This window comes from Pholis gunnellus (genome assembly GCF_910591455.1).
Source record: "Pholis gunnellus genome assembly, chromosome: 10".
NCBI lineage: Eukaryota > Metazoa > Chordata > Actinopteri > Perciformes > Pholidae > Pholis > Pholis gunnellus.
In genome coordinates this window covers 24733485-24757140 of record NC_136537.1, presented here as the reverse complement: position 1 = coordinate 24757140, position 23656 = coordinate 24733485, and the positions used below count along the sequence as shown (strand labels likewise).

General features: G+C 44.1%; 1 protein-coding gene across 4 annotated transcripts in view; it reads left to right on the top strand.

Moving 5' to 3' along the window:
* Positions 1–19042: 19042 nt before the first annotated feature.
* The window catches only part of glra1 (glycine receptor, alpha 1), a gene marked incomplete at both ends in the record, with an annotated part of 100915 nt that continues 96301 nt past the window's right edge, over positions 19043–23656 (top strand). For 3 of the 4 annotated variants that reach the window (XM_079167772.1, XM_079167770.1, XM_079167771.1), the window contains one exon: positions 19043–19113. In XM_079167772.1, coding sequence (XP_079023898.1) covers positions 19043–19113 — 71 coding nt within the window. The remainder of the gene's footprint in view (positions 19114–23656) is intronic. The other variant, XM_079167773.1, reaches the window with a different exon arrangement.

Sequence of the window (23656 nt, the reverse complement as noted above, 5' to 3'; positions counted from 1 at the left end):
GCTGGATGAAGAACTGAAGTGACCCGGGATCAATCTGATCCTCACGTCTGTCGTCAGAAGCGTTTCCTTCGTTTGCAACATTTGAAAATACGTCTGTCTGAGATGTTTGACTTCACATTTACAGAAGGAAGCCCTGACAAATACATTCACTACAGATGAAGTGACAGCTTCATATTCAAGGCTGTCTTTTCCTTAAATATATATATATATTCAAAAAGTTATTAGTTGTTTCTTATTAGTAAGACCAACGCTCCTTCAAAGCCAGTGGCTTTGGTGGTGTTCAAAGACTGGACACAAGGTGTTGTCACCTTCAGAAGGCACTTGATTCCAGCTCTTGACTTTCAAAAAGATAAACTTGTATCTGCAGCTTCCCTTCAGCAAACTGAACAGAAACTAAAAGCAGCTGCTGTGATTTTACAGAGTTTATATTTTAGTTCAGAGGTTTCTTATAGTTTTGATCACTCAAAAAGGGGAAATGTGATCACAGAATGTGAAGAAGTTATTGTGTTGACATTATGTCAACAGAACAATCCAGGAGACGAACCTTCACTTAGCGGTTAGCTGAAGAAACTGGTTCTGGGTCCGAGACACGGACTGTAAAGAAATGAATGTTGTCACCGTGACGTCCAGCATTGGTTTGTGCGCTGCGTCATTTCTAATCTGGTTGTATAGAAGTCTATGAGAAAATGACTCTACTTCTCTCTAGTGTCCACCAGGGGGCGACTCCTCTGGTTGTATAGAAGTCTATGAGAAAATGACTCTACTTCTCTCTTGATTTATTACCTCAGTAAACATTGTAAACATGAGTTTATGGTCTCAATCTCTAGTTTCAAGTCTTCTTCAATACAGCATGATGTTCATTTAGTAAATGATGGTCCATTTAGAGTCACACAGACCATAAAGCAGGGGATGCTTTAGGGGCGGGGCTACACAGTGATTGACAGGTCACTACCAGAGACGTATACGCCGTCTCTACATCCTCCTCAGTCCAGATATGGTCACTTCCTGTTCATTGGTTGCAAAACGTTCGTAATCCAAGATGGCGACGGCCAAGAAGCCGAACTTGAGGCTTCATAACATCAGTCCACAAACTAACGGGGGACACCATGACGACTACGTCCACTTCTTATACAGTCTGTGGTTCCCACGCTGGAGGCTGCAGATCCACTGTAACACAATCCAGAAGCACACATTCAGCTTCACGCAGGCAATAACACGATCCGACCTCTGTTTGTTAGAACGTCGGCCATGTTTCCCTCCAAACTTCCGTCACCGAGCTGCAGGGACACACAGAGCAGCCGACTGAGGCTTCAGAGTCCACCGGATCTGACGTAACTCCTCGCTGTGCTATTCTGGGTGAGCCGCAAGGAAAATAACCTGGTTTATCTGTTAAAAGAAACAGACAAGTAGAGTTGTGTGGAGCTATTATATGCTGTGGGACGACCCCTCCGCTCCACGAGGGGTCTGAGTCCCGTTTGTCCTCCAGGATGTTGATCGTCGGCCGATGAGCCACAGCTGAGCCGGGTGTTGTTCCGGGTTTAACACCTGAAACACCTGAAACACGGAGCGTCTCTTCTCTGTTCACATTACTGATTCCTGACTCTCCACGTTTGTTTTGAGTAGTTATTGGTGTTTATTTCTTACTCTCAGCTGGTCTGGTCTCCCGTTTATGGAGCATCAGATATCCTGAGATCATGAACATTGTTCTCTCTGCTCTTGTGTCATGATTTATTAACAAAAGCATCTAAAGAGAGATGTGTTTTATATAAATATAAATACATTTACCGTGTGACTCATATACTTAGTGCCGTTTGCTCTGCATTGGTATCACGTGAGTAATATTGAGCCGCTCTCGGTTTGCGATCACCAGCCGGTTTGCATGCGACCCTACGGCATGAAGCTAGTGTACACAGGCAGCCGCTGTGACTCTGAGAGGTCAGAGTTCATTTCACATTGTTCTGTCATTTGTCATCATTTTCCATCCAGAGAATAAAATACTTTCAGTTTTGTTCCTGAGGCGGACTTTCATATTTTTGTTTTTGCTTCTTTTGAAAGACAGTGAAACATGGATTCAGGATGTTTACTGGTGTCGGTGTTTGCAGCATATTGTTTATTAGTGCGTTACGTATGAACGGTGTAGCGTGTTGAGAGGGGACCCTTATTAACGGTTACACCGTTCAACGGCATGCTGGGTACAGCACTCTCTGAAGTGCATTCAAGGACAGATGAAGAAAAAGACACTGCAGATCTACGGTAAATGTATATTTGTAATCAGGCCGGTCTCATCCAGAATAACGCGTTGGTATTCGTGGGTATCCCACAAAATGTTTTCGTGTGATATCCACGTGATATGTGACATGTGATATCTCTTACAATACAATATCTGCTTGTACTGAATAAACTAAAGCAGGAATCATGTTATTATAAGTTTTAGGCATTAACAACACATGGTGTCGCCATGCTCAGTGTTTTATGTCCCAATTAACAGTTTATGCAATTACATGTTGTATTTGTTGTTTTTTACAATAGTATGTAAATATATGTGCCAAATAGAGGATGGAGTTTTGTTGGTTCTTGAGTTTAGAGAGAAAACCTCGGTCACTGAATGATTTGTGTCAAAGCAATGAAAAGTGAGCTCCGCTTTACTCAACACTGAACAAACTAATTCAGCAATGAGCAATGTGTTACCATTTGTTGATTAAGATAATTGAATACGTTGTGGCATTTACTTGATTTATTAACACCAACAAAGAAGTGTGACCTCCACTGGAAGGGAAACTTTTTTAAATCAGATAATATGAATTGCACAGCGACAAAGCTAAAAAGGCCAAAACACATTTTTATCACTGTGTTCCAAAACAGCACCGAAACATTTTCCGCTGTAAAGAACACAATAAAAACTTCCAATCTGTTTTAATTAAGTCCTTATCTTTGCCCTGCTGCCCTGCGCGATGTAACCGAGCAAACAGCCGCACGATTACAGAACAACTTCCAGATCTGCTCCCCAGACAGCGACCAAACCTCCGCTACATAATCCCAAAATTATTATTATTATTTTCATTTTTTACTTTACTTCACTGCACTTGAGCACCTTAGGGAAATGTAATTGCATCCTCCTGGCACTGGTACAAGCAGACTGGCCTTTTACATTATTCATGCTGTCTAACATAGCGAGTTGGATTTGTGAACCAGAGGTCATCCTGTGTTCTGGCTCAGGCTGCTGTGGGAGTTTACTGCTCCACGAGGTACACGCGTGTGTTCTATGTATTCTAAGCATGAATATACAAGTGTATGCTTGTGTCTATCCTTGAGTGAGTGTGTGTTTGAGGGCTTTACTATACGCTCGTATCCCCCGGTGGGATTGGAGCTCACCTCTCTCTCTCTGCTGCATTAAACTTCATGATATTTCACCTGGAAGCACACGGCGCTGTGACCGGACTCCTGCTACGCCGCCGGCTCTCTGTTCTGCTCATCTGTCCGGTCTGGCCGGGTCAAACACAGACGCACAAGATATTTTATTTATGGATTCTTTAACACGTGTTTTATCTTCGTTATTCTTTGATTACAAATAATTAGCAGGAAGTTCTGATTGTGAAGTTATTATCAAATAACCCAGAATATGATTATGGTTTCTCTTGAACTCTGGAATCCATTTATTAGGCTCAATGTTTCAGAGGAAATTAAAATGATAAAACTCATCAAACCCTCAGGAATGATCAGCCTCACGTGACCGAATGAAACGATGATAAATGATGTAAAAAGCTCTCTCGCACTTTAATTTTATTCATAATAAAAGTTATTGAGGGAAATATCAGACCATGAAAAGACAAATATTTCTAATAAATAAAGAAAGTTGTTTGTGGTCCTTTTGTTGTTCAGACCTACATACAAACCAGATGGCGACTCAGAAAACAAATCAAATATAAAACTTTAATCTGAGATCTGTCTTCACTCTGGTGTGAAACGGATCATGGAAATGACAAGTTAGAGGTTTGGGATGTACCCGGACACTTTGAGGCTGCAAGTTGAAAAATGGCGTCCTCTGTCTTAAAAGAACTTTTCCTTGAACTTATGGAAAACATCATGAGGTCACGGAAAGATGTGAAGGAGAATTCATAAGGACTTTGGAGAATCAGAATGCACTTACATTACGCTGCATAGTTACATACTGCTGCCGGTCTGTAAATGTTGCTGCCGCAAGGAAGTGTGGGACGGCATTATCTTCTTTTCTGTTTTTTAAAGGATGGTCCAGTGTTCCCTGCACTGAAGGAGACAAGAAAGGAAGCGTTGAAGCGCCTTTCCTTAGCATTTAGAGGATTCGACCAGCTCTTATCATGGCTGCCACTATCGGGACATTTGACACAGTCAGGAACCGTCTTTGTCTCGTTTGTTTTTCTATTTTTAGAAGCACTGCACTTCACACCATTCATTTACACACTTTCACACCGAAACACTGTCACATACAAACCTAAACACACACACAAGTCGACATAATCGTGCTGTAGCTGCATGTTTCTCTGTCAGAACTGAAAAGTAAAGCCAGCACACTGACCATGTAGCGCTGCGGGACACGGAGATAAAACACCTGTACGGTCATCTAGCAGCCGCTGCGATGTTCCAGCTCACTTGGCAGGGCAGCTGGGCTTCATGAGGCGTCTCCGCTTTGAATCCAGCTACAATAAATTATTCAAACCGTTCAAGTCTGACTCTTGATCTCAGCAGGCTCACCTAGAGTTTGAGAGGATCAGTCTTAAACTGAACCACCAAGACTCTAAATAAGCCTAAATCCCCGCTGGGGGTCCCTGGAGGCTGCAGCCTTTACTTCACCTTTGCTGAGGACAGTCTCACATCCAGCAACACAGTCTCACTGCATGCAAATAGATTAGTGTCCAATAGATTGCATTTTGTGACTATTTCATGACCTGCCATGGCATAAACGCATGCATAAACATGAAATGCACAAACACTCATACCCACTTATTATTGTGGTCTTTCTCTGTCACCATGATGCCCATAATTTAGTTTCCACGAGTGGATGTTGCAGGAATAACCTAATAAAAATGTCGGCATCTTGCTGATACATTAGATTGAGCATTCAGTCCGATATGCTGCATAATCCCTGCAAAAGAAAAACCAAAGATTCATCTCTTTACTTATTCTTCACTGCAGTAGAAAGAAGCCAGAAAGCATTGATTTAAGATCTGATTGGCCGGATGTAATTGAAGCATCTGATAACCTTTGGTAAAAACATCACAGAGCAATGTGAGGAATCTCAATGAAACATAAATGTATCAGCCCTCATCTCTGGTTTATGTCTCGTGATGCTGCTATATTCCTCCGTCCCGTCTCCTTCCCCTCCCTCCGTCCCGTCAGAGCAGCCCGTGTGTGGAGTGCGATGTCAGGCCCCCCCGCCGCTCGTCGATCATGATTTTCCTGGCGGAGCTCTCAATAACTCAGCGGGCCCTCATGCGCCATGAGAGCGCAATTAGGTCGACTGACAACTGCGTTTTTCTCCTCAGGAATAAAGTGGTGCGACCCGTTGGGATTAATCTCAATGGAGATTTTGACTGATGTAATGAACGGATGGTTTCCTGCTGAGCTCGGCGCTGCTGTTCGGTCGCCTGCCTTCCTTTAACCTGAAGTGAGCTGAGAGGTTGTTGTTTTTATATTCTTTTTTTTTTTAGGAATGAAAAAAAATGACAAAACTGGGTCAGCTGCTCTGAAAAGGTTGGTGCACAGCAAAGTAAAGGTCACTACTCCTTTTGTTTAATGTCTAAAGGTGTGTTCACACCAAACGCGATGAACGCGGCGCGAATCGCGTTCATCGCGTCATTCGCGCCACCGGTATCGCCGGGGACTATTTGTGTTCATTCGCGTGCATCGCGCTGGACGCGCCGGAGAGGGGGCGCAGCTTATCGGCCTGAAAGCCGTTCAACTGTCCGCCATCAACCGTAGAAAAATCACCTCTATTTCTGCTCAGTACGTGTTGTGGAAGTCCCAGATATCACGGGGAACTAAACGCCGTCATTAACGGCAATAAACCGACAAAAAGGGACTCCGAAATAACTACGTAATGATGCCGATTTGTACTTGTTTTCTCAATGGAGCTCGGATCGATCGGTGCTAGGCTATGCTAACATTATAGCAGCTCCATCAACACTCACAATAACGTCATATAGACGTAAATACGGTAGCGTCTATTTATTTCATTGTTTGTACCAAATGGTTTACACACACATGTCTACACATAGTCTGGTCTCTACTGATATGAGGGATCGTAGAGCTCTGGGTGAACATAGGCGGCTACAGCATTTATTTCCTGATTCAACAACAGCAGGACTTCACTGATGACATGGGGAGCAACTCAACGCTGATTGGCTATCGCGCTGGAGCGTCACGCGATTTTTTTGCAGAAGTTCAAATATTTCAACTTCTGCGTTTGGGGCGATTCGACGATTCGGCGTTTTGACGCATCAATCGCGCCACGCCAAACGCGTTGCGCCATCGCGCCATCGCGTTCATTGCGTCTGTACATAGACTTTGTATGTAATCTCGCCGCGTTCATCGCGTTTGGTGTGAACACACCTTCAGGCATGAACACGGAAGATGAACACTGGATGTGGCAAAAGGTGCCGCTTTGGAAAAAGGGAGATTTCGTATCATTTATGATATTTACCAAAACAAATAGGTTGATTGATTGATTGTCATCCCTTTAAGTTCATGTGCACCTCTTGATGTACTATGACGATGAAGTTCGGTGATGGAGACAGGATACGGTCGCTATTGGACGGAAACCTTGTTATGTCCAAAACCGTTTCTTTTCTAGAAAATGAAGAAACAAAACTTGTGAATGAATGGAACACTGCGTGATCAACGGGCTGAGGTCACATCGCTAGCTCATCGGCAAACACTTCCATCTGTCATCCCAACGTCAACATCCTCTCCAGCGGCGAGGTCCAGGCGAGGGGTGCCGTGAAGCTCGCGGTCGGAGCGGAGAGCCACCTTCATCCCCGGAGCCTCTCCGAGCCAAACGTAGAGCTGGAGATTGTGGTGCCTCATGGGAGACAAATTCGCTCGGTGAGGAATCGCCTGGTCACAGTGAGCCTGCAGCTCTGCTGTGTGTGACGAAGTTAAGGTATTAGGTTTCACCGAAAGGTTGAGGATCCCATTAAGTTATGAGATTTAGAAAGAAATGTAAAACAACAAAATACGGAGATACAAGGTTTCTGCCAGAACGGAGTTTGTAATCGTTGTGAAGCTGCACCATGGAAAGCCATTCTGCATTAGCTGCCAGCAGTTCCTGTTTGCTCTGTAACCAAACTAGCATGACTACACCTCAGGCTGGCGTTGATATTGACGGACACCGGTCATCTCTTTCTGGTTCGACTGAGTCACGACACTGAAAAGAAGAATCCTCGATCAAATCCAAAATGGATTCTTTTCTGTAGTATAGAGCTTGTTGTAAAATGTCCCGTCGTGTATTTGAAATGCAGCCGGTTCCGTCTACAATGTTACACAACAGGACCACACTGTCCTGTCCTCCTGAGAACAAGCCGTCGTCCCCTCCAGAGGACATGTTGTTTTTGACTGACCATGCTCCGTCTGTTGTACTCTCTCAAGATTTCAAAGACATGAACTCAGTGGGCAGATGGGACCTCGTGGGAAATGTGCTGCTTTTAAAAATGGTTTCCAGAAACAGAGGGAGTGTTAGTAATTACGTCTTTACTTTTTGATGATATGCACTTTTACTAATTGATAATGAGGTCTCACCTGAGGGGACACAACAAACTTTTCGGCCTCCTTCTTAGCTAATGTGCAGCATCTACAGGGTAAAATATGGACTAAATGACTAAACTGCGAATAATAAAAGAAGCTTCCCAGCTTGTTTGTATTACACCCACTCAGCAGGAAGAGTCAGAGAGGAACCCAGCCAACCGTAAGATAAACACAAAGGGAGCCGGATCAGAGACGGAGAAGCTGAGGTGATTTGTAGCAGCAGCTAACAGGTGCAGCTCACCAGTAATTAGCAGCTTCACTACCTGCAAGTCAGCAGCTGAAAGTCTAACAGGCTGATCATGATAGTGTGTACACAAACACAACTCAGTCATTTTTAGTCAATGTATTTCTTATTTTATATCTTGGAGTGGCCACCTGAAGCACCGGGAGAATTCCCGGTGGTCTGGACAGCTAACTTGGCCCAAAGTGTTAAAAATGATGAAATGAAATGCGTAACAGAACAGGTGAAAGAGAGACAACCAGAGAAGGAGAAGAGCCGAGAGGGAGGACACCTTTGGGTAACGAGCGAGGACCATTTGGGGTTCCAGCGTCGTAGAATGCACTTTTCAGAAAACAAATATAATGAATGCTACACACGTTATATACCGACTTCACGAAGAGATTCTGTGCAAAAATATCATCGAAGCCATTTTTTTTTTATACACACTGCAATTATACACAAACTAATTTTCACTAGATTCACTAGATTTCACTTTCGGCGTATCCGTTTGTACGCTGGGCGAGGCACGGCGCATTTTTAATTTTTACTGGCTAACGATTCTGTCAATCAACACCGGCTTACGCCCACTGTCTTCTTGAGACTCTGACGCGTCGAACGAGTTGTCATTGACTGAAATTGACCAATCATAGGCTGAGAAAGCCTCACATACACACATGAAGACTGGAACTCAGACGAGAATCACAGGCTTAGAGAGGGCTCAGGCTGTCAACATGATGCCAAACTGCTGTATTTGGATAGATTGAACACTATTAGTGATAACAAAAGTGAAATATATAGTTATATAGTATATCAAATTACAATGGAACAGCTGGTTCCAAAATGACAATTTTGCTTCACCTCGCCTGACCTCTCTGTACTAAAACCTCTTTAACTTTTTTATGCTTCTCTTTATCAAAGTCAGAATTTGCAGAGAGACTGTTGACATGTTGTGCTATGATTTGGGAGATGTTTTAGGCTTACCACTGCCTCATTTCAAGAAATAATACCAATAAAAGGGATTTTTTTTTCAGGCTAACCTGAAAGTTTTCAATTTGAGCTGTGTGCCATCTTAATTTACTCTTAACCGGTAACATATACACTGATATTTACACATCTGAACAAATCTCACAAGTGTTACCTTTATTATAACATCAACATTATTAAAATAGACCTTGTAGTTAGAGAGAGACACTCTTTTTAGTATGGGTATGCAATTTTCGAGCAGAGGCCTAAAAATAGGGCTAGGTACCCTAAACAAAAACATAAGACAAAGCAAGCTTCTCCTCCATTTATCACAGTGATGTCACAAGAGCTTCTCTGAAGAGTTCAGACCAACACATTCCTGTGGTTAGCAGGTTCCCTGTTTAACGATGTCAATCGGCGCTCGAGCAACACTTTGATGGCGACTCTGCAGTGGCCACGCTCGGCCGTTTGGTTGCTTCAGTCGCTCGTAGTGTCCATTGTTTTATATCTGTCAAGTTTTTGTTTGTCACTCTGCTGAAAACGGTCTGATCCTTTACAGTTTTTCACACTTAAAAACAGTGTTTTAGCTTTAACAGCATTGTAGCTCATTAAGTCCTAGAATTTTAGGCATTTCATTTGTATTAATCTAATGTCATTTATTGAGGAAGGTGGACGTAGCCTCAGTTAACGCTGTGAGGAAAATGTCAGCTGGATTCTTGATCATAAAAGTCAGAAAACAAATTAACATGTTACTGACACAAACAGAAAACAATATTTCAACTCCAGAACACGTGGTCTGTTGTGATTGGCCTGTACACACAAAAAAAGAGTAAAATTCTGGAGGTTTCCGCTGCTGTTTAGTGCTCATGTTCTTCAGCAAAGAACTCTTTATCTTACCTTTCATGTCTCCATCACCTTTCATGTCTCCATCTATTCAACTTTTTAAGCCTTTCTGATTTGATACATTATTTGATCATTATTGCAGATTACTGCTAAATTAACCAGAAGTGGTCGACAAGCAGTCTTGCTGCAGAAAGAGCTAACGCACAAGAGGGTTCATTAATGAGGAGGAAGGTTTGTTCTTTTTGCTCACTTTCCTCTCACTCCATGTGTGACGGTATGAATCCAGTCTGAAATTTGAAGATGACATCTTTATTAATAAGCTCCGCTCGGGGCTACAAGACAACTCAAGTGATTACGGTCACATGGAACAAAGTGCTGCAAAGCTCAGTGCACAGTGGTGGTGCAACAGACCCGATCTGTGATCCTTAGCTTGTTCATCTTAGTTTTTACTCATAAAAATACAATCTTTCATTTCCTTATCTTTCGAATTGTGTTTGTTTATGCAAATTACCTGTGATCTGTGACTTAAAACCATGAAACGATTTGAGCATTTGGAGATCTTCTACTCTCTACTGCGTTGATATTAAATTATTTAGAATCACATCTTACGGTGAGTTAAGTTTTTATCTCATTCATTTAACTGTTTTCTCCTTAATCCGCTTCATCTTCCATTCAAGGTTTATAATCTCTTGTTTTGTAAAAGCTGTGAGCTCTATTGTTCGTTGTGGGAGTTAACCGTTTCAAGCTGCACACCTGAGGAAACTCCTGGTCGGCCCGAGAGGAGCAGGAAACATAGAGAAAGGAAACAGAGAGAGCAGGAAACACAGAGAGCAGGAAACAGAGAGAAAGGAAACACAGAGAGCAGGAAACACAGAGAGAAAGGAAACACAGAGAGCAGGTAGGTTATTCTGGCTGACGTTTCAACCAACTGTGGAGAGAACCAGCCGGCCGTCTCAAGGACAGCGGGGGCTGACGCACGCCTGAGAGGAAGACGAGCAGGGGCCGAGGGACAAACTGATAAAGGAGAGATTTAGTGATGGGAGATAGAGAAGAGGAAAGAGAGGTAGGCTGAGAGTAAAGAGAGAGAGACAAAGAGAGAGAGAGAGAGAGAGAGACACACAACTATTCGTCAGTCTGGCTAAATTAAGCAGATTGCTCACCGTGGTCCCCCGTGTGAATATGAAGAAATGGCCCTCTTAATGTGATTGCCAGTGGCGGCCTCGCCGTAACTCAAGGTTGAGTTTGGGTGATGCCAGTGTGTGTGTGTGTGCGTGCGTGCGTGCGTGTGCGTGTGTGTGTGTGTGTGTGTGTGTGTGTGTGTGTGGGGGGGGGGGGGGGGGGGGGGGGGGGGGTGCTACACGAGGACATTTACAATGTGATGATGCCAGGCGGGCGAGCGTCAAGGAGAGCGGACACTCGGGCCGCTCAGCAGCTTCACCTTGCCGGGTACAGAGCAGGACAGCGAGCCGAGCTAGCAGCTAGCTTCTAGACCTGCTCAGTGTTCAGACTGTAGGGGACGAAGATTTTCACCTTGTGTAATGTGAATTTGACTTCTGAAGTGTTTGTGGAAGAGTCAATATACCGACTTTGAGCGAAACATATTTAGTTGTAGATAACGTCGGCTTTAGACGAATCACAAATAACTTCTAAATGAGTCAAAACACAGTTCTTATACACAGGAGTGTGAGAACAGAGTACTGCTGGGGCCTAAACCTGAGCAAGTATTGTTTTTGTCGGGTTTTGTTAGTTTAATTTTGCTCTGTAACCACGTGTTTGAAACGATTTAAACTGTGACCGTTTGGTCTCGAAGAAAAAAAAACGTCTCCCCTAAAACGTCATTAAGAGTGAATTTAATTTGTCTGCGAACGTCATTTTGTAGGAGAGAAGGTTGCTGCAAGACAGTATGTAGATATGAATACTTTCCGTTGCCAAACATGTTTCATGGTAAATGTATTGCCAGTTAGATATTGTTAGCCAGTTTGTACGTCCACCAGATTTGTCTGTTGGCGATTGTTCATGTAACAAAGACAAAGAATAGTTTGACGGATGCAACTGGTTTTGCTTATTGTCACTTTTTTACCATTTAAAGTTGAAGCCGGATTGTTATGTGTTGTGTGCACTCTTTTAGATTCATTCCTAACTTTAGATTTCTAAATCAACATTTGAATTCTGCAGTTTTATGTCCGTTCATTCTGTTCAAAAAGATCCGGCTTCACTAATATTATTAGTATTAGTATTATTTGTGGAAAAAAGATTCCAGTAGTGGCTGTGTAGGATTGTTTCCAACTTGTGTGATCCAAACCTTTCCAATAACTCCAGAGCGTTGTAACGTCCTGGTCAAAATGTGTTTAAAAAACAGAAGATAGATGGAATCTTTCCAAAATATACAACCTGTCAAAATATTCAGCTTCAATCCATATGTGTTGGCGTTGAGCCTTTTAGAAGCAGCCTGTGCATTCAGACGCCATTGTGTGTGGATTATTTACGACTTGTGGGATTCAAACGCTTCCAATAACGTCAGAGCGCTGTGAAGCCTAAATGTAAACAATCACTGCCTTCAAAAGGTTTTTGCATTTAACGGCTTGAAAAATGCGTCTCATGTCCATTATTAAACAGAAACAGAATCCCATTAGGATCTGTTGTTGTCACAGATTAATTTCGGTTTTCGTGAAAGAGAGCCACGTCACTTATAACCCACTCCGTCTCATAGCTCAGCAGCATTGTGTTGGATCTTCTGCTCGTGTGGCTGCAGAAATAGTTTCTTGGACTTTAATTTAAAACGTAGATCGGTGGAAAATGAGCCCAGAATCTTTTTTATGTTTTAATAAAATATCTGTCACATCATTTATTTGGTTCATTATCCACAGGAAGTAAAAATAACACCATTAAAACGATCAACTGGGTCACTAATGGCTGCGTATTAAAGTCCACATGTTAGGGCGGTTCTCTCTTTTGAACTATTACCTGATACATGGGAGCTAATAGGAATTGGGACATTCATAAAAAAGACAACTGGGATGAGGCGCTGTGTGCTGTTAGTGTTCAGACAAAAACTGAATCGCTTAATAAATAAAAGAGAAAAGCAGCTCAGGCTGCTGCTGACCGTGAGGAGAGAAACACGAGCAGGAAAAAGAGCTCCAACGATTAATGAGAGACGATGAGCGGGTCGAGAAATGCTCGTGTTTGATGAGGGAAACACGTTTCTTTGTCGAACTGCAGAGGTTTTTAAGACCACTATGCAGGGAAAGGAAACAACAATGTCACTTCTTATATTCTGCCCTTCCTAGATCTTTTCTTAAGTTTCCGTCTTGTCTTCTTTTAATTCCCCGTTTAAGTCACAGGCTCGACCGATGTGACCTTTCTAATTGGCTCAACAAAAGTAACTCATGGATGCAAATGCCTGCATTTCATCGTCTTTATTTAAATGACAGCAGAGAAAAAGTCTTTGCAAGGATTCTATATTTAGTGTATATTATGTCCCCTTATTATTCTGAATATGACAGTATTCAGAGTTTGATACGACTCATGTAAACAGCATTTACCTTTTGGATATTCCCAATTAGGTGTTATTCTGAATAAAGCATTTTCAGATGAAGACGTGTGGGATAGACCGATGATGTTCAGGTTTGAGGAGCATTCTTTGGACACAAATACAGAATATTCAGAATTGAGTCTCACTGGAGTTTTTAGCCAGAGTTTAAGACACAACCTCTAAAACTCAGGTTTCAGAGACATGCTAAAAGAAAAGCTCACATTTCTGGTCAGAAGGACAAACTCAACTACTTTTAAACGTGGTGAAAGACTTGGATTCAGGTTTGGGATGAGCACAAATATTGCAATGTCGACTTTTTTCAAGACGGTGGTTTAAAGAATGAAAGAGGGAGGCTGTCTACCTATGACATTGATTGGAGCATGTAAAGGGGAATATTATTGGATATACATTGGCCATGTAAATAACTTGGTATGAGTATTGTCTTTGCGTCTCGTTGGCTAATACTCGTTGGTTGGGTTGGTTAGGTTTAGGCATGAGAATAATAATGAGCCATGTGCTTCTGTTGGGCCTTTGTTGTCGGACAAACGGGCCTTCAATCCAAAGGGACAGTTTTTCTGAGTAAACTCTTTCAACGGAATTGCACCGCCAGATAACAGCTTGGGCTCCATGTTTACTTCCTGTCAGCTGATGTCATTCCCAGACGCTGCAACAAGAAATAAACTGAGACACACTTTGAATGTTTCCCACTGTGAAATGGTCTCTTTGGATTGGGAAATAACGGGTCACAGGAACAACGGCACGTCTCCGTGTACAGACAGGACGTGATCGACATCCTTCTCGACTTTTCTACTTTCTGTTGAACTTGTTCAGAGGGAACTTAAACCTCATTCTCACAGCAGACAGGTTGACTTATAGGAGGAAAAAGCTCAGGTGTTACTAATAAGATCAGCGGTGGCTCTGCTCTTTTTTTAAGTGTCCCAGTAAGCCGTCACAGAGTGGCAGTGAGCCAGCAGGCACTATATACACCGCAGCTAAATGGAATTCAGCCATCGTTAACTTTATTATTTACACCTGCACTTTTCCCGACTGTGACATGGCAACATGTCTGCTGTATAGCTCCACCACAGCAGAGCTTCAGCCACAGCAACTGAAAACATGAGGCATTAAGAGCAGGCAGCTATAAGACAGAAAGATGCTAAACTGTATGCAGTATTGCAGAAAGAGACAGACCGGTGTCCTGCCGTCGTCTTGATGCTGTAGTAGTTATATCTTCTCACCATATCGGATCCATTTCAGATACACCCCCCCCCCCTCCCCTTCATGTGACACTGACTGTTACAGCACTGCCTCCTGTAGCAGCCCATCGATTATCTGCTCTGATATGAAAAACGCTCTCAAGTTCAGTCCTCTCCTCTAGTCCTCGTCTGACGACCGTGAGAGTGGACATGATGACCTTTAGTGATAGATAAATGTTGCTAAGGCACCGCTTTCATTAGGAGACCGCAGCTATTGATCCGTCCTGCAGGCCTGCTGGTGAACACGGTCTTTGCTCGGACCGCCTGCTCGGCGTAAGCAGCAGACTGAACAGTTAAACTGATGAGCGACAGCCTCTTGTGTGTCGTAGATGATTCAGAAATACAAACAATGAACAGTGAACATAAACGTATGATGAAATATACACAGAGCACGTATAGTTCAGTTGTGTTGTGCTGCTGCTGTCAGACTCCTCAATCACCGCTGCTCTCAACGGAGCAGAACATCTCCTGGACTCAAAGTCAATCACACCACTCAACTGTGAACCTTCTGCACTGCTGTCTTTGCACTAACAGGCTCTGCGTACTTGTCTTTTCCTACTCCAAACTCACCGACCAGGCTAACCAGAGGTAGTCCGCCTGGGCCCAAACTACAGTATATTCAGTCTGTTTGGATCGGGTAACTTCCAGTCGTATCGCTGCAAGTCTCCATCAGCTCTGATCACGAGATGCATTCTCATCGTTACAGGAGAACAAAGCAAGGATGTCAATGTCAAACGATTCTGCCAAACCCCAGATTACATCGTTTCACATTTATTGACAATCATTTTTTTTAACGTCCAATACCGTTGTATCTGTGCTCGACAAGCATAACATGGTGACGGAGAGAAGGAGGTTCAGGTAAATAAACTGGTTCGGTTTGGTACACGAGCTAAATGAGTGTTTGGAGCGAGAACAGGTTGTTTTTATGACGATGGACAAAAAGTGAGACGAGTTGTAATGAACCGAATGCTGTTGGATCAGACGCCAACCTCTGGTTCTGACGAGTGAAGCCGATGCTTCATGTGTTAAAGCTGCATTCTCTCTAGTGTCCACCAGGGGGCGACTCCTCTGGTTGTATAGAAGTCTATGAGAAAATGACTCTACTTCTCTCTTGATTTATTACCTCAGTAAACATTGTAAACATGAGTTTATGGTCTCAATCTCTAGTTTCAAGTCTTCTTCAATACATCATGATGTTCATTTAGAAGATGATGGTCCATTTAGAGTCAAACAGACCATAAAGCAGGGGATGCTTTAGGGGCGGGGCTACACTGTGTTTGACAGGTTGCTGCTGCTACCAGAGACGTAAGCGTCTCTACGTCTCTCCTCCATATTCCACATATGGTAACTTACGTTCACTGGTTGCAAAAAGGCGACGGAGAAAACGTTGAACTTGAGGCCACAAAACGACGAACCAATGGGCGATAAGCTGGGGCCATACTCCTTTGATTTTTACACCCGACAACACAACAAGACGACATTCTCCATGTTTAACTTCGGCCCCCCACTCGTTCGAGGTGATTCGTGTTTTGCCTCCAGTCTTTGGTTTTTGCCTCCAGCTGTGACGTAATCTCACCGTCTGCACAGAAAGGGTGCATGCAGGCAACCCGGGGGCATCGGCTACAAAACGAAGTGTGATGCTCGTTCACTTTGTCCGTTGAGAGTTCCTACACTTCAGGGATTTGAACCATCACCTTCCAGTCACACAGCTGTTGGTCTGAGCCCCCCCCCCTCCCCGCTGAGGTCGCCCCTCTCCAAACAATGACTGAAGCTAATTACAGCCTGCTGCGACTATAAATAACCACCACAGCACTTTACTGAGCATTTACATAAAGAGCTATAATGGCTGTGTAATGGTTTAAATATTCATCATGCGTCCTTTGCATTCCACTTTGCTCTTCACATTGAATTATAAAAAAGAAAACTGTCCTGTTGGAAAGCCAGAAGGTTTTGTGTTTCTGTTCCGTTGAACATCTTCTCCCATAGCTCAATAATAAAACAATAAAAAAACAAAAAATTTAACTTTTAATGAAGTTTTTATGTAAAATAGGGGAAATTATGTAACATATGTTTTTATTATACAGATATCTTACTTTGTAGTCACACATTATAGTTATATATGTTTAAAATATTTCTCTAAACTATTGATTTGGACAACAGTAGAACAATAACTCACATCATCAGTATTCTTCCAAAGGGATTGCAACATAATACTGACTTGTCATCCAACTCTGGCCGCACGGTTGTGGCGCTATCTCACCAAATGTGTCCAGACAAACAGTAACACCTGCAAAGCAGCTTTGAAACACTTTAATACAGTGAAACACCAGCCACCTCATCCACACAACAAACACGCAGTCAATGTAAAACGTGTGGGAGATCAAAACTATAGTACCAGTGTACTCTCACTTCATTCTACAGAAACACACAATAATCCACGATGTATATATATATTATTCATTATAAGTTCCATTTATGTAATATTAATTTGTATAAGGGCAAATATTATCATACCACAACATTCAAAGTGAATTCGCTCTCGGCCCATCCATTAGATACATAATGAAACACAGTACAATAAATAATGCACAAACAAATAGATAATACATCTAAAAACTTTTAGTTTTATTTATTTTATGGAGCGATTAATCACTGCACTGAAACCCATACTCCTTTCCTTTTATTTTCTTCTGCTGTCATTTCTTTTATTTCCCTCTTTATTGTGTTCTTCATGTGTGAAGCTCTAGACTCGCCTCTGCGTGTGAGAACAGAAACCCTCCTCTCTCTGAGAACGAGATAAGCAGCGCAGACAGACACAACACCTTGACATCACATCTCTCTCTGAGAACACGGTATGTCTGTGAGGTCGGTGTAAACTCAACAATAACTTCTTATTACAGGGATTTCTCCCGAGAGGATCGATGCGCAGAGCTCGCGTTCAGCCAGTGACACCTCTGCCGGCCAATCGGTTACGGGCTTCGGGGACGTGCTGGCCAATGGCAGCGTCCTGGTGGGCGTGTCTGTCCGCTGTGAGGTGCGTTTTTTTTTGGAGTTTGCTAAATGACTGCAGCAAGAAAACTCAGTGTCGGAGCTTCGCCGAGGCTGGCTGTTCCCTCTACGCTGTACCTCCGCGCGTGAGTGTGCGTCCTGAGTGCGTGCGTGCGTGCGTGCGACGGTTACGGGGCCAGTGTCACTGCCGCTCTCCTGCCATGGAAGACGGTCCACATCGGTCTGACATGCAGCTGGCTACGTTTTTATAACACTCTCACTTCTCCCAAAGGGGGATCCGACAATTCTTGAGATTTTCATTTTTTATTTGATTATTTGTTGTTGTCTTTTCCAACGGAAGCGGTGCCCGGATGAGAGCGGATGTGGAGCGCAGCAGCGGCCGCCGGTGCGTCTCCAACTTGACCACCAGACAATGGGAGTAGCTGAGCCGTGCTGCCTCAGCGCCAAGTATCACTACTACTACTACTACTACAACTACTCGCCCCTGGGATACACTTGCGAGGAGAAGAGCGAGAAGCAGCAGCAGGAAGCGGTAAAGAAGGAGGAGAGGGAGAAGAGGAAAAGGAGGCAGACTTCCCTCTCTGAGCAGCAGCTCCGGCAGCGGCAGCAGCAGCGCCGGGACTCCCGCAACAGCAGCCGATACGCGCGGATCCAGAGCGACGCTCCGGCTGCCTCTGGGATGCGTGTGAGAGACAAAGCTGCATATCTGAGAAAAAGCTCTCCTCTGTGTGGAATATAACACGTGCACAGTTTTACCTCAGGAGACGCCGAGGCGCAGCAGCCCGTCTTTCTTTGTTTCCCTCCTCTCCACCACTGAAGGAATATGTCTTATTTCGTCTGTAACCGCTGTGGATCGCACAGACTGGACTTAAGAGTAATTGGGTGTAATTGCGTATCAATTAGCAGCAGCCTGTGAGCGGCTAGCCTCCTCACGAGACCCCCCACCCCCTCTTCCTCCTTCCCCTCCCCGAGCCCAAAAAAAACCTGGACGAGCTCCCTCCCCGCAGACTCCGCCGGTGCCCCTGTCCGTGGTCCTGAACACATTTTCGGGGATTGGATTTTTGTGGATTTCTTTCCCCGCCGGCTTCACGGTGGCGGCTGCTGGAGACGTGAAAAAGCGGACACGAGCATGATTTCATGGCCGGTGAGGTCATGAGCATCCCGCGGCTCAGCACCGGCGACTCTGGGATTTGAAACACACACACACACACACACACACAAAACATTTTTCGGCTCACCTTGGAGGTCATAAACCATAACCACAACCCCCCCTCCCCTCTCCTCCTCTTCCTCCCCCTTTTCCACCACTAAAGGAATTTTTTTTTTGGAAGGGAATTCATCCTCTCAAGAGTGTGACCCCCCCTCCCCCCTCCCTTTTCAGCAACACCTGCACCCCCCCTCACCCCCCACCTCACCTCACTCCCCCCCACCCCTCCAAACAAAATGAGACTGGCAAAAATGTGCCGAGTAAACGCGCTGGGGATCTATTTGTGGGAAACGGTAGTGTTTTTCAGGTAAGCAGAGGCATGACATGGACTTCACTTCTCACAATAATGATGTTTGTGTGTGTGTAATATGTTGTGGATTTTGATAACATTGAAATGTGCATTTTTATTGCTTTGCTGCCGTTTGGGACGTGCATGGAGATCAGAGCTCCCTTTAGAAGGCTTGAAGAGGGGGTAAAAAAAGAAGGGGGGGGGGGGGGGGTCCAGCTGAAATCTTGTGAAAGTTGTCTTTAAGGTTGCATGCGTTGTTGCTCCTGTGAACGTCGGTCCGCACGGGATTGAATCGAGTCGCATTGAATCCGGGCAGGATTGCATTGGGGGGAGGGGGGGGGGGGGGGGGGGGGGGGCAAACAGCGACCACTAGCGTTCATGATGTGCTCCTCCAGAGTGTCAACAGGCATGTGAGGAGACAGGACGGCTCTCAGGACGCCACATGTTGTGGCATTTAGGTGATGCTCTTATTCATGAGTCCCAATAAGAAATGTCTCACACACACACACACACACACACACACACACACACACACACACACACACACACACACACACACACTGGTGTTTAAGCGTGTGGAGGTCATATTAGTCATTGTGAGGAGCCTGGACGTGTTTTTCACCCAGAAACAGTGAGAATGTGCTTCATGTTCTATCCAGCTTCTGATTTACAGCCCTTGTTCCTTGAACATCTCATCTGGTTTGTCTCAGCGGTCCCATAAGACAATCGGTTGTGTGGAGGGTCTGGGTTGTAATTTCTTCTTTCATTACAAGCAATCCATTAATCGATTCACCGCAATTAATTCTGCTGCTGCTGCTGCTGCACTGGTTGTACATCAAGCTCAACCCCGAGAACCAAAAGCCAAACACGCATTTCTTTTACTTTCACAATTCCAATGTGTTTTGTTGCCTGATACCATCACGATTGGAGCACTTTTGCCAGCAGCTAAGGCCAGACATGTTTATGCCCCCCCCCCCCCGGTGTACCCATGTTGATTTGAGGTCCAGTTCTCCTTCCTGCTGGAAGCAACATTTACTCATCCCTGCATGCTCCATGCAGAGGCCCCATAGCAACCAAATTCTCCTTTTAGTCCTGCAGCAGTAGGCGGGGCACATTGGACGTTCAAGGGGGGGGGGGGGGGGGGCTGAAATGTGATGTTGCCGCCCTATGAGGGGAACGTGGCTGTTGTCGCTGCTAGTTGGTGCTTCTGAATGGGCTCGTGATGGAGCAGTTTGTGTTGATGGAAAACAGTCTCAGGATTGTTGATTGCGATGCTCGACAGTGTTCGAGCTGATGGGGCTGATGGGAACATTCTCTCAGTCGAGTGGACAGTTTTTAAACAAATAAAGACACTTAGCTCATCAAAATTATCAATGACAAAGGATGACGTGTGATGTTTTTAGGGTTGTTCTGCAGACTGCATCACTGGAGGACTGTGTGGTGGCTCAGTAGAGGGGAAGTTGGATTCTGGAGGTATTTGGGGTCCGGGCACCGCGGGAAGCCTGATGCATCATCAACAAGGTGAACTGCATTTAATAAAGAGTGAAAAAGCAGCGGATGTCACCGCCCTTCTCCTGGGATCAGGAATAACAGCAGCATGTTTGGGGTTTGTTGAGCTCACTGCAGGCAAACGCGTCAATTATTCATTTCATGAAGACGAAAAGCATTTTGAGACAATCTTCTCTTTCTGCATGATGATTGACACGAAGGGATGGATGGAGTACTCGCATCCTTTATTTAAGTAAAAGTGGCAAGATGTACTTAAGTATTCAAAGTGCAAGAATGGCCCCTTCAGAGTTCTCTATTATAATATCTATTTTATAATTCGATCAATACTGCTTTAATGCTCTAGCTGGTGTTAAAACTGGTGGTTGTAGAGTTTGAAAGTGTTTACAAAGCTGCAGGATGAAAGCTTGTGGTGCATGATGGGAATGGTAGGATCCAGAGTTTCTGGTGCTTGACAGACGGAGACTAAAAGTCACGATACCTCAGGCTCGGCTGCATCTGTTGTGACCACAGACTGTATAGAAGAAGTGGACGTAGTCACGGTGACGTCACCCATTGGTTTGTGGAGCGATGTTATGGAACCTCGAGTTGGTGCGAAATGAACATCATGCTGTATTGAAGAAGACTTGAAACTAGAGATTGAGACCATAAACTCATGTTTACAATGTTTACTGAGGTAATAAATCAAGAGAGAAGTAGAGTCATTTTCTCATAGACTTCTATACAACCAGAGGAGTCGCCCCCTGGTGGACAGTAGAGAGAATGCAGCTTTAACACATGTTGCCGCCTGGTTATGACATTTCTTTTTTTTAGATCTGTTCATTAAGTCGGCAAACTTCCTAAGAATGACAACAGGGACCGAATCATGTTTTCATGGCTGCTAGTTTTAATGTATGCTTTGTTTAAAAAGTTCATATTTGACTGGATGACACACTTTTTGTGAATTACCCCTCGGAGGAACCGACTCTGATGACAGTAAAAAGGTGCTGGGAGTCCAATAAGATCACCGGGATTATACGTTGATCATGTTTTCCATGTTAAAAAAAAGATCTACAAAGTAACCTCTGTCAGATAAATGTCGTAGAGTAAACAGTTCAATATTCCTCTCAGAACAGTAGTAGAGGTATGAAGAAGCCTATGAACAGAAATACGTTTTATACTTTTCTGTTCACCTTTGACAGGAAACAAAAACAAACGTAATTTTTTCCAAATCTAGGCTTCAACCTGTGGGTGAAGCTGCTCTGCCACAAATCCTCCAGATGTTTGAAAAACTAACTCATCGTTTTCTGCTTGTTTTTTCATGTTGATATAAACTGGGCGGGAGTGAGCCTATTTACTTTCACCCACTGTTTCTCCCAATTTACACCGAATGCGCATTGTATGCAAATATCTCACAGTATTATTCGGTAATGTGTTCGCCTCCTGTTTTGCATTTCCGACCCGCGGGCGCTCGGCACGTTTTCGCTTTATTGCATCCAGCGCGCGGATGTCATTTCCCCGCTCGGCCTCGGAGGTATTTCATTATGTGAACCATCAAAGGCGTCTTCCTACCTGCTGCAGCGACTCCCGCGTCTCCGTAGAATACGGCCGCCGTTTACAGATGGGACGGGGCGGCTTGTGTGTTGGAGGTGTGTGTGTGTGTGTGTGTGTGTGTGTGTGTGGGGGGGGATTATGTAGGCGTTTTTTTTGCATTCAGCACACACTGTTTAGTTAATGAACCAGAGTCGGGGTATTGCCGTCTCAGCTCCTCGGGCCGGACTACGCAGTTCCCTCCTTTAATTGATATCTCTCTCCCCCCCCCCACACACACACACCTCATTCCACATTCAGCCTATTACTAAACATTGATTAGCCTGTCAATGGCCGGGGCAGGACCTGATGAATACACATTTAATGCATATACCCCCCCCCCCCCCTCTCTCTCTCTCTCTCTCTCTCTCTCTCTCTCTCTCTCTCTCTCTCTCTCTCTCTCTCTCTCTCTCTCTCTCTCTCTCTCTCTCCCTCTCTGTCTCCCTCTCTGTCTCTCTCCTTCTCTCCCTCTCTCTCTCTCTCTCTGTCTCTCTCTCTCTCTGTCTCCCCCTCTCTCCCCCTCTCTCCCATTATTCATCAAAGAGGGAGGAGAGGAGAGATTTTAGATTCAGAGATTGGACCTGCAGGATAATGTTCATCCCGACAGAACCTTTAATCTTGTATTCAGGTTTAAATCTGTGAATTCTGTCAGAGAAAGTGCCCGGGAGGAGAGAAGATTTCCCTCGCCGCCTGCACATCTCCACTTCTATTTACTGGAGTTTTTTTCAACCCGAGAGGTGAGACTTTGTGAACAAATTGAAGAATATTTATAAGCAACTTTATTCTGTCACAATAGACTAGTCACTGGGAAAGAGCATCAGCTGTCCACATTAATGAAAACATTTTGAAATGTTAAACATCATTTAATGAGGGTTGCATTAAAATATGTATAGCTTTAAATGATAACGTATGTCGGCTATTTTAAGACATCGGACTGACTTCTATGTAAACTATGAGCAGATCTCCTACAAAGCGACGTTCCCATACAACTAAACCCTCCGTTACGCTCTGAGGATAATATTTAGTTCGTCTTGAAATGACGACGAAAAGCAACAGAACCACTCGGTTAAGTTTAGGCAACCAAAGTGTTCTTTCACGCTGTCTCCTGGGTGGTGATTTGGATCGTCAGCGTTTCTTTGTGTCCGTTGTCTTGAAGTGACTAAGTTCACTGAATGAATCGTGCTCACGTTGTGACGACAAACATTTAGTAGCGTTGGGTTTGAATTATGAAGCATATTATCCTGGGATCAGTGAGTCTCCGTTCATGTGGTGTGATCTCCTTCAATCATCAGTCATTTTATATAGTTTACCAAAAATCTGAATATGCAGGTAGGGGGGCCCAAGAAATGCAGTCTTCCAAGTGTAATATGAGCCATTTGGTGTCAAATTCATAGCCCATTGGTATAACCCAATATCACAAATTAGCTTCAGAGGGCTTTATATTCTGCAAAGCATACGCCGTCTTCTGTCCTTTGGACCCTCACAT